Source organism: Tamandua tetradactyla, chromosome 12 (assembly GCF_023851605.1).
Source record: "Tamandua tetradactyla isolate mTamTet1 chromosome 12, mTamTet1.pri, whole genome shotgun sequence".
Taxonomy (NCBI): Eukaryota; Metazoa; Chordata; class Mammalia; order Pilosa; family Myrmecophagidae; genus Tamandua; species Tamandua tetradactyla.
Genome location: NC_135338.1, coordinates 78,227,592 through 78,240,132, shown reverse-complemented (window position 1 = coordinate 78,240,132; position 12,541 = coordinate 78,227,592). Strand labels below are relative to the sequence as shown.

At 35.1% G+C, this 12,541-nt stretch overlaps 1 protein-coding gene across 9 annotated transcripts in view; it reads right to left on the bottom strand.

The window, feature by feature from the left end:
* The window catches only part of UBE3A (ubiquitin protein ligase E3A), a 104,525-nt gene that overhangs the window by 59,444 nt on the left and 32,540 nt on the right, over positions 1-12,541 (bottom strand). For 6 of the 9 annotated variants that reach the window (XM_077123991.1, XM_077123986.1, XM_077123983.1 and 3 more), the window contains 3 exons: positions 10,692-10,755; positions 8,472-8,591; positions 5,162-5,206 (listed from right to left, as the gene is read on the bottom strand). In XM_077123991.1, the coding sequence (XP_076980106.1) occupies positions 5,162-5,206; positions 8,472-8,491 (65 nt within the window). In that variant the 5' untranslated portion in view covers positions 8,492-8,591; positions 10,692-10,755. Of the gene's footprint in view, positions 1-60; positions 106-5,161; positions 5,207-6,727; positions 6,894-7,998; positions 8,065-8,471; positions 8,592-10,691; positions 10,756-12,541 lie in introns of all 9 variants that reach the window. The other 3 variants (XM_077123990.1, XM_077123989.1, XM_077123992.1) reach the window with 3 other exon arrangements.

Genomic DNA, 12,541 nt, shown 5'->3' with positions numbered 1-12,541 from the left:
CAATGCTATCCCAATTAAAACTCCAATAGTTTACTTTGCAGAAATAGAAAAGCCAATTACCAAATTTATTTGCAGGGTAAGGGGTTCCAAACAGCCAAAATCTTTCTGAAAAAAAGAAAAATGAAGTTGGAGGACTCTCACTTCTTGACTTTAAAGCATATTATAAAGCTACAGTAATAAAAATAGCATGACATAAAGACAGACATACTAACCAATGAAATTAAATGAATGGTTCAGAAATAGACCTTCACATCTATGGTCACTGAGTTTTGACAAAGCTGGCAAGTCCACCAGTCCACCCAACTGGGACAGAGCAGTCCCTTCAACAAATGGTACCAGGAGAATCAAATAGTCACATGCAAAAGAATGAAAGAGGACCCTTATCCCATACCTTATACAAAAATTAAGTCAAAATAGATCAAAGACATAGGTATAAAAACCAGAATCATAAAACTCCTAGGAGAAAATGTAGGGAAATAGCTTTAAGATCTTGTGGTAAGAAGCATTTTACTAGACCATATACTCAAGCACAAGCAATGGGAAAAAAAAAAAAAAGATAAGTGGAAGCTCCTAAAAACTGAATAATTTTGTGCTTCAAAGTACTTTGTCAACAGAGTGAAAAGGCAACCTACTCACTCAATGAGGGAAAATATTTGGAAACCACATATCTGATAAAGGTTACTTTCCAGGCATAAAGAAATCCTACAACTCTACAATAAAAACATAAGTAACTCAATTAAAAATGGGCAAAAAGTCATGAATTCACATTTTAGGACATACAAATGCTAAAAATCACATGAAGACATGTTCTTTGTCATTAGCTATTAGAGAAATGCAAATTAAAACCTCAATGACATATCATTTCACACCCACGAGAACGGCCAATATTAAAAAAAACAACAGAAAACTGCAAGTTTTGGAGAGGACATAGAGAAAAACAAACACTTATTCAATGTTGGTGGGGATATAGTATGGTGCAGCCGGTATGGAAGTTTGATAGCCACTCAGGAAGCTGAGAGGAGAACTGCCATATGATCTGGCAATCCCAATACTAGGCAAATACTCAGAATAAGTGACAGCAAGGACACAAAAAGACATTGCCAAAAGAGATAACCCAGCTGCTCAAATACCAATGACTGGATAAAAAAATATGGCATAAGCAAATAATGGAATATTATGCAGCTTTAAGAAGAAATTAGTCATGATGCATGTGACTACATGGATGAACCTTGAGGACATTATGCTGAGTGAAATAAGTCATATACAAAAGGACAAATATTCTATGACCTCATTAATATGAATTCAATATAACTAGCAAACTCGTGGTGTTAGTATCTAGAAAAGAGGTCACCAGAAGATAGAATAAGGGCAGGGAATGGGGAGCTGATACTTAATTTGTATAGAATATGCAAAGCATTGATTGTAAATATTTGGAAATGGATGGAGAGTAAGGTGTGTAACAGTGATGACTAGTGTGTGTGTGATTGTGTTTGAAATGGAAAGCATAGGATTGAACATGACACTAGGAAGAAAACCAGAGGATGAAACATAGTGAATCTTCTTCAGAATGAATGTTACAGAACTGACAGTGGTGATGCGCCCACAACTCTGTGAATATTCTGGAAATACCGACTATACACTTTGTGGATTGTATGATGCGAATTTATCTCAATAAAACTGCCTTAAAAAAGAAATAGAAGGCATAGGTTTAGATGATGCTTCATATGGTAAAAAAATGGACCAACCATAACTCTGTTATGTGACTTCTATGCCATACTTTTCTTTGCCTCCCCACATTTGTAGGAGAAAACCAAGAGTTTTCATGTGGTGTCTAGGTCTTTCACAATCTGGTTCTAGCTTTCTACTTTTCATTTTTCATATCTCCTCCCATTTCTACTCTGTCAACTATCTCTATATTCCAGCTATAAAGAACTTGTGCAATTCAAAGGATTTGCTATGCTGTCTCTCTGGACACTGTGTTTCAGAAAACACAGATCACTGATACCTACTTATCCCAATTACCCTTAAGGTCTAAGCTTAGTTATCACTTCCAGTGATTACAGTATCCTCTGTACTCTCATAGCAACATGGACTTATTCTCATTATGTACTTATCACACTTTATTCTAACTGCCTATTTACTAAATGTCCCTGAAGCACATGACCCAGTCACTCATTTACTTAAGTAAATGTAATTTGCCCTTAAGACACAGCAAATTATGAAGCCTTGATAAAGATTCTTCATTTCACGTCTTACAATGTTTAGATAACAGTGCCAATTAGTGCTCTCTTTCTACTTTTTGATCTTGAGAGGAACAGATGTCAGAATACCTGCTAAGTATACAAAATAACTTGTAACGGCTGAACCGGGAGAACAAGAATGTTATTAAAACCTACAGGAGAGATCCTGAAAAGAGAAGAACCATCTCTGTTTGACTTAAAAGATTTTTCTCTTTTATTTCTGAAAGTTGCTGGAGATGTCATTCGGTCTAACTATTTTTATACATATGTACCCTAAGTTAGAAATCACATGGAAAATAGAAGCATCCAAGCTATACCCCCATCCACACAGTCTACTTGGATTAAAAGATTCACCTCTCCCATCAAATGACATAATGCCAATTTGTACAACACTGAGCACAGTGGACAATAAACATCCTCAAGATGTTAGGTGTTTTACCCAAGTTCTCCAGGGTTAGAGGGGCTATACATATCCTAGAAAATCCCATAAAATTCTTCCTACATTTCTCCAAGGGAATTAAAAAGGCAGAAACAAATGTTTTGCCTAAATTTAATAACTAGGTAAAAACAAACTTTGTTCTCTCATGTGCTAAGTATTTACTGATGACCTATTCTGGGGCACACACCCTCAGGAGACCTCCACCTTTGTGGTACAGTAGCTGACAACAATGAAGTAAATGTGAAACAAGGCACATCACATTAAGTACCATGGGGGACTGAAACAAAAGGAGGAAATATTAAACTTCCATCTGGGGAATTTCTGATATTCTCCCAGGCAGTGGGGACAACCAATTCAATAGGCTGAGACTTTGATTTGGGGTTCACACCTGTGGAACTTAATTCTGCAAAAGATAGGCTAAGTCTACTTATACTTATGCCTAAGAGTTACCCCCAGAGAACCTCTTTTGTTATTCAGATGTGGCCTCTCTCTCTAAGCCAACTCACAGGTAAACTCACTGCCCTCCCGCTGTGTGGCTATGATTCCCAGGGGTGTAAATTTCCCTGGCAATGTGGGACAGGACTCCTGGGATGAGCCAGGACCCAGCATCGTGGGATCGAGAAAGCCTTCTTGACCAAAAGGGGGAAGAGAGAAATGAGACAAAATAAAGTTTCGGTGGCTAACACATTTCAAACAGAGTCGGGAGGTTATCCTGGAAGTTATTCCTATGTATTATATAGATATCCCTTTTTAGTTTATGGTATACTGGAGTGGCTAGAGGGAAGTACCTGAAACTGTTGAACTGTATTCCAGTAGCCTTATTCTTCAAGACAATAGTATAACTATACAGTTTTTACAACGTAAATGTGTGATTTTGAAAACCTTGCATCTGATGCTCCTTTTCCAGGGAATGGACAGATAAGTAAAAAATTAAGGGTAAAAATAAATAATACGGGATAAATGATATAAAAAATTAGTAGTAGTTTGAAATACTAGTGGTCAATGAGAGAAAGGGGTAAGGGCTATGGGATGTTTGAGATTTTTCTTTTTTGTTTCTTTTTCTGGTATGATGCAAATGTTCCAAAAATGATCGTGGTGATGAATACACAGCTATCTGATGATATTGTGAGTCAATGATTGTATACTATGCATGGATTGTATGTGTGTGAAGATGTCTCAATAAAAATATTTAAAAAGAAAAGAAAGATATCTGTTGTTTTAAGTCTGCATTTCCTAAATTTATTTGACAATGGAACGCTTTCTTCAAGAAGCACTTCGTAATATCTCAAAGGAGAGCTCTGCTCTGTGCAAAACAATGCAAAACAGACCTAAACTAATTTACTGGGAAATTGATGATGCTGGTACAAGAGACAATGACTTTTCACCTACAAACACATTTAATATTACATATCCATATTTACCTCCTAGTTTCAGAATATGAGGGTCTTTCCTCCTATTCAAAGTCTAGCCTATATTCTTCTTTTAAACGCTTACTGCCTCAAAAATTTTTCTTCAGTATTATCACCTCCTCTGTTTTAAAACTTCGCAAGCCCTGAAGTTTTACTTACTTTACTTTATAAGTATTTGACTTAATTCCCAGAAAAATATATCTTCAATTTCTATTACCATCACTGCCCTTTTGAGGTCCTCATTGACCAAAATACTGGAGCTCTGGCTACTTTACTAACACACATTTCTTTTCTTTCCTGTTTCTCTGCTGCCAAAGTTATTAAAAATGTTTAACAAAGTTACTACTTCCCTACTTAACAGATTATTTACTGGTTCCCAAATACTACAAGACACAGGCCAAGGCTCTTTGTATGTATGCAAGGCCTTCCATGACCTCGCTCTTTCTATCAAGTCGTATCTTACGCATTTTCAGTCTAAAATATAAAATCCTCAACAGCTTACAATACCCTATACTCAACATACTGGTTCATAACCCTGCTCATGAGACTGCCTAGAACAATCCTGCTTCCAACTGCCAAACTACTAGTCACACTTTAAGATTTAACTTAGCCTTCCCTGTTCACCCCTATTTCCCTGCCTTCTATAGTAGATTCTTGCTATATACCTGGGTACCCTCATGCTCCTTTATGTTCCCACTGCATCCTAAGCATCCTTTGAGCACAACGCTTGAGATGATTTGCTTCTGTGTCTCAATGTGAGGAAACTGAAATTTGCACATAGCAGGCACTCATAAATTATTGTTCAACTGAACTCCTTTCTCATTTCCTTATCTCCCCCAAACTGCTAGTGGAGAAACACACAATGATCCAGAAGTAAGCACTTACCTAACCAGAAGTAGGATAAGGAAAAAAAGTAGGTATGTTCCTATCTATCTGTAATAGGAATTTTTTCCTAAATGATGATAAAGTATTATTTCCTTTTAACTGGAAATTATTTTTTAAATAATGTGTTACATTTTAAACAGCCTAGGGCAACGTAAAAGACACAGCAGGCTCAACCAAGTTACACTTACATTCGGCTAGCTTCAATGTCGTCAGACTGCGGTTCTCCTGGTGATCTGTAAATTGTAATTGTGGAAAGTTAATCTTGCAAAATATTGTATATTCCAGAAAGATAGACATGTTATTTTGGAAGACAAATTTGAAATCAAGATTTATGCTCTAACTAAAACAGTTTTTAAAATAATTAAAGGTTGCAATACAAGAAAAAGCAGTTAAATCAGATTGCCATACAACAAACATATTATAGGGGCTGGACTGCAAAACCTCTACAAATTTTTTAACAAAAAGGAAACTCTGAACAATGCATTAAAATACCAACATATAAACCAGCATGATAAAACATAATTATTCATAAAATCAAATATTTATAATAAAAACACATAGAAATTTTCTACAGTCAAATTTTGCTTATCTACAATGTAAGGACTTACTGGAATTCCTATTCCCACACTTTAGACCAGAGATTGACAAACTATAGCCTGGAGTAGAAAACTGAAGCCTGGGCTGGTTGGCTGTTTAATATAAATAAAAGTGTACTGAAACAGAGCCATAATAATTTATTTATGCATTGCCAATGGCTGCTTTCATGCTACAAGAGAAGAGTTCAGGAAGCTGTGACAGAGAATGATGGCCCACAAAGTTGAAAATATTTATTACCTGGCCCTTTAAGAAAGAAAAACTTCACCAACCTCTACTCTGAACAATTCAAACTCAAATCTGCTTTGACAGATTTTAAGACACAAGATTTACCATCTGGATCATAATTATCTTGATTCAATAATGAAATTAGTTTTACTGAAAACTTACTGGGCAGAAGGTGCTACTTGTCAAAGTATACCACCCTGCATATATGACTTCAGTTATAAATAGGCACCAGTTATATTCTATTATTTCTGAATAGAGTGTTCCTATCTTAAGTAGAAATATTTAAAAATCTAAAACACTAAGAAGACTTTCATTTTCATTTTAGGTATATGGACAAATTTTTCCTATCCCTACCATGTTATTAAAAAAATAAATTTCTGTTAGCCTACCATCCATCAATGCATATTCAGGTGAGCTGACACTAACACCTATTTCCAATTTTTAAATCCCTAAAACAGGTAAACTACTCTTTCTTTAAGCTAAATTTTCAGCGTGGCATGACAAGGACTTGATTTCTGACTTCAGACTTCAAACTCTGAACAAATTTAATAAAACAAAATCCTAAAAGTAGAACCACCAAGGGAGAAAAATCAATTTTTCGCATTTCTTAGCTTTAAAAAACTCACTTCTTTATCAGATTTTCAAAATTGCCTCTCTCTCAGTGCAGGGTTTAAGAGTTAATTCAGATTCTGAGGACAAGAGTGCAAAAAAAAACAAAACAAAAAACAAAAACAAAACAAAACAAAAAAACCCTGCTCACTATAGTTCATATCTTCTTTGTAGTGTATTTAGATTTTAGTTTTGTACAAAATTATATAAGAACTAAAAATTGAAGCATGTTGGAGGTGGCAGTGACTTGAAAGTGACAGGAATGCAAAAATTTCACTCTACCCTCTCCCCCAGGGAGCAAGCAAATCACCTCTGTGACACACCTGGTCTCCACCAGTCTTGTGGGTAAGTACCCCAAGAATGCTTCCAAACTTGTATCTCCCAGACAGAAGAGCTAAAAACTGATGATAACCCAATGTACCAGCTGACTCATTTTTGAAAGTGCGACCCTCCAGCATCAGATGTCATATTGTAAGGAGGCAGAGCAGGCTTGTAAAACAAAAAAAAAAACAAACCTGCTGGCACTAAGGGAAGAGAGGCAGATTAGAAAGCTTTCAAACATGTAGGCAGCAAAATTTGCAAAAATAACAGGAAAAGAGAAAGACAAAGAGAGGGGGAAAATGAGGACATGATGACAAGGAAATTTTTTAAATATTGCAAAAAGATAGGCAAGAAGGAAAACAAATTAAAGTCTTAGAAGCATAATATGTAACCACAGCAAAGTTTTGAGATTCTGCCATGGGACAAAGGTAAATAATCATCAAGTGGTAAGTATAAACTATTTTTCTGACTTCTGTTTCCTAAACAACAGAAAATGCAAACAGTAGTATCAAAATATCACCAAATTCTTATAGATATATTAGATTATTACTTAATATTAACATACATTAGTGAGCTACTAAACACCAATAAATCAAAACAAGTAATTTAAACTAATTCATTCTAGAAAAAGTGCAAAAGCATAAGAAAGGATTGAAAGATTATTACCCTAAAATAGACCTATCTTTGGTCATTTAGACACGATTAGCATAAACCTATATTCAACTTTAATCAAGAATAAAGTAAGTATACACAGAATAGGTAAAAATACTTTTCTTGCACTGAGTAATAATAGTATGTCTGAAAAAAATTCTAAGTCATCCTGCTTATAGTACATTTCTGCAAATTTATATTCTATAAGAGTCACCGAAAACTATCTTAAAGTTAAGATTCAAATTCTCAAAACCATGAAATATCTAACTTCTAGCAATAATTTTCAAATTTTGGTTTGGCTCCTAAAAAGGCTTCACTGCAAAGTGACTGAAATTTTTTAAAAAATCCAGTACATGCTTGTAATTTTGCCAAATTTAGAACATACAATCAAAGAGGAGTGGGGGGAAATATTGACTTAGGATAACGTGAAGTCTGTCAGAATAATAAATCATAAAATAAATCTTAAAACTGTAACAATAAACAAGTAACATTAAAAAATAAAAAGTAAATCTTGCAACAGTCTCAATTTTAGGTCTTGATATAGATTACAGAAAATATGATCACAAACGCCCACTATTCTGAATACTGCAGTATGAGCTAGCAAATTCAAATGGTGGCTCACTTCCAATAATACTGGGTGCAGCTTCTCCATCCTGCAAGCCACTCCTTTTACCTCCACTGAAACTCTCTAGGAGAGAAAAGTATACTAGTTTTATTAAAGTTGTAAAACTTCTAGGAGTATTAAAAGTTCATCACACAAAAGGCACATTTTAAAATGCATATTAAGAAAATTTTCAAGTCTTCTTAAGTAATACTCAGAATAAAATGCTTATTTAAAAACTTAAATTTTTTGAGAAACACAACTGTTTATTCATATAGATAGGTCTTTGGTGACAGCTACCGGTATTTTGAAAGGGGAAAATAAAAGGACTAACACTTTTAGGGAGAAGATTAAATGAAGTAGGTCAACTCTTAGATACGTACACTATTCTTAGCAGTACTCCTGTCAATCACACATTTTCTTCATTTTTACAGCATTTATATTACTTTACAATGACAGCCTGTTAAAGGCTGTAAAATAATGTTCAAAATTACCTTTTACAAGCTGTGGCCATTCGGTGACATCAGGGTGATCACAGCTTTGAGTCACTGATTAAAAACAGGTTGCCACACCAGTCTAGCTGCTAACTTGATCTGAGCGTAGGCTTAATAACTCTAACAAATTAAACAAACTTTCAGTTAGAACATTTTGTTACTATTATAAACCCAATTCATTGTTCAAAAGGTAGTCTTCAAATCATCAAATTAATGGTCAATTCAATACTCGTCAGGAGAGTAACTGTAGAAATGCTTTTAAGGACTATTTTCTAGTATTTTTTTTCCTTACATTATTATTCACTAGAGAAAAGATCTTAAACTTGTATGTAGTGTTATAATTTATAATTTACAAAGCGCTTTGGTAAACATCTCATTCCACTCTCATGATGACTTTGGTTCTAGCTTATCAGGGCAGATACTACAGTAGGAACGAAAAATAAAATTAAAGCAGCCTCAGAGTGATTAATTGACTTGCCCAAGATTTTAGAATTAATGTTAGAGCTAGGACTAAAACTCAGGATTGGGTTTATTCGGTTTGATTTATAGTTTCACTATACAGAGTTTCATGATTTAAATATACATAAATGAGCAAAGATTTACAATGTAGCCTGAGAACCCAAAATGGGGACTTAATATTTTAAAAAGGACTATTTTATAGGAAAAATACTTAATGGAATAGTATATAACATACATGTTCACACAAATAAATACAATGAAGTCTAGGGTGGTTTGACATTGGCCAAAACCCACTTGCTAATGCATTAACTTATGTTCTGTTCTTTCTCAGCTATAAACTAAGATTGAATTTCCTGACAAAATATGAAAACTATCCTCTAAATATATTTGTATGCCCTTACTTGACTCTAGCAGAATTTTCCTGACAGTCATTGGTCAAATTTATCAAGTGTACTAATCACACTATATAGTTCCGGCAGAGATAGATAGCATTCCTGCTGAAATAGCCCAGTATCCAGTCATGATCACCCCATTAAGTTGTATATTCAGGCCAAATGTGAGAAACAAACTAAAGAAAGATGAGAAAGTAAGGAGCAGAAAAGAAAGATCCTTTGTAGTTAACACCTTCAAACTGGTCATGGATAAGCAGAGAAGGTATTTACCAGCATGGATTCAGAATCTTTTATAAAACAGCAATGTATCTGAAAAGTCCAAGAGAATGGCTAAAACAACAATATTTTAGTCCAGATGAAGGTGAGGGTTAGCCTGAGTATTTATAAGTAACCTTAATGAAGATTTCAATAAATGTTTAAAAAAATCCCTAGAATAAATAACTCAAATTCACCAATATTCTTGTCATAGCTATAAGCAACAGCATATCTCTAACAACAACCTAGTTCGTATGGGGAAGAGGTAATGGAGGTCCTGAAATGAACAATATGGTCATGAAATAGTTCCCTCCCTGGTTCTCATGAAGCTAATAGTATATATGGATTCAGAAAATGCAAATGTTATACAAGACCTTTTCAACTTGTAAACACAAAAATATGAAGTAAAAAATACATTTTAATTGACTAAGGTCAAGTAATATTAAATAGTTAATAGTTATGTACATTTTGAAAATTACTGAGTCTAGTCCTCTCTTCTATTGCTCTTCCTTCATAAGGTCCATGGCTTAATAATATAAAGGAAGATAGGTTCCAGAGCCAGACTGCCTTGATTCAAGAACTAGTTTGGTGACTTGCAAACAGGGAAATCTTGGGCAAGTTACTTAACCTCTCTGAACCCCAGTTTCCTCAGGGAAAATTAAAATAAGAGTAGCACTATTTCAGAGATGTGCTCAGAACAGTGCCTGGCACACAATAACAGCATGGCAAATACAAAGTATTATAAATACTTATAGTCCGATGGCCAAATCTGTGCCCCAGCCCCCAGTCTTTTTATGCACATTTTACCTCTCCTAACATATTAATCTATTCTAAATTATTTCAGCACCCAACTTGGGTTCCTCATACATTTGACCTGGTAGCATAATTAATGTAGCTATTTGTTTCCCCACTAGACCTAAGTTCTTTGAGAGTGGGGAATATATTAAAATTTAATTTTTTTCTACATCCTTCATTAACACTTAGCACAATGCTTTGAAAACAGGGGTCAACCAAACACATTTGCCATTATTTAAACATTCAATTCCAGGTAGACAAGCCATGACATTAAGATATACACGCAATATGAATTTTAAAAAATAAAATGTTAACATACCATATTTCGTCAAACTTCTGATGAGTTGGTGAATTCTAAAATCAGGTTCTTACAGATTTTTAACCTAAAATATAAAACACTTCACTCAATTCTTTGTATATAAACCAAGATAAACTTTCAGAAATAAATGTATTTTTTACTAAAGTATTCAAACAAAATTCACTATAAAATAAAAAGCATTCATTTCCTCTAATATTTAAGAAGACAAATTACCCTCCCTGCTGTTGTCAGAATGTTGGTAAGGGTAACTAGACAAGCCTTGTGGCTGAACACTTTCAGCTAGCAGAGCCATGTTTCCAATATTCATTCACAGAGCTTACTCCTGTCTAATTTTTTGCTGTTTCTTCCCTCCAAAAAGGCTGAAAACATAGGAAAATAAATGAAAACTGTTTGACTACATGCCTCTATTCCCTTCAGATACCTCCTGCAATTTCGCTTTTAATTAACTTCTCTATTCTGAGCATCAGCTGTTATGTGCAAATACAGGTACGTGCCCATTACCTCTTGGAAGGAGTAGCCTTGAGGGCAAGTCCTCCCAACACAGGTATCTATCTGTAAGATAAAGATAATATCTACCTACGCTGCTAAGGTGTTGCACTAAAGGAACCAGGTGTTTTCACCCTGGCAGAGAAAGGGTGAGGTACGGACAAACAAACAAAAACTGACTTTCTGAGCTGCATAACCCAAAATACTGGAAAACAGCCGGATCCCAAGAAAAGGGGCACAGAGAGTCTGGGGACACAGAGCCTCGTAACAATTTCAGCTCTTGACTGGCAAACCCCAGGAGTTAGGCCAGATCTGTAAAGGCTTTTTTGTTTTCCCTAACTTTTTAATACCTCATTAAATAGAAATAATCAGAACTAACATTAGTTAGCACTCTCAGGCTCCAGCGCTGCCCCAGGCAAGGGTAGAATTACAGCATGTCTGACAGACAAAGTAAATAGTCAGGTGGATGGGGACATTTCCCTAAAGGCTGTATCTTCCCCAAGAAAGGAAACCAGAGCCCAGATCAAATGGAGGCCATCCTGGAGGGAATTCAGGCCAAGGGCCTGGAAAACAGAAGGAATCAATGTCTACCTACTACCTCAGCCTCTATCTCAATCACCTCCAGAATAAACTAATTAAGGAAATCAAATAACTAGATGCCAGCAAAAAATAACAAGTCATACTGGGAAAATAAAAAGATATGGCCCAGTCAAAGGAACAAACTAGCACTTCAAATGAGATACAGGAGTTGAAACAACTATGTCAAACAGACATGCAAAATCTAATCAAGAATCAAATCAATGAGCTGAGGGAAGATAAAAAGAAGACAATGGGAGAACATAAAGAACTCAAAAGTTTGAACAAATTACCGAACTTATGAGAATAACAGGCACAATAGAAGAGATGAGAAAAACAAAAACAATGGCAACCTACAAAATAGATCTGAAGAGGCAGAAGAAAGGATTAGTGAATAGAGAACAGGACATTTGAAATCATACAAACAAAATAACAGACAGGGAAAAGAATGGGAAAATATGAACAGGGGATCAGGGAAATGAACGACAGCATGAAGTGTAAGAATATACCTGTTATGAGTGCCCCAGAAGGAAAGAGAAGGTAAAAGAAGCAGAAAGACTAATGGAGGAAGTAATCATTGAAAATTTCCCATCTCTTATGAAAGACATAAAATTACCCAAACAGAATAGATCCATTAAACCTACTCAAAAACATTTACTAATCAGATCATCAAATATCAAAGACAAAGAGAATTTTGAAAGCAGCAAGAGAAAAGCAACCATCACATACAAGGGAAGCGCAATAAGACTATGTGTGGATTACTCAGAAGAAACCATGGATGTGAGAAG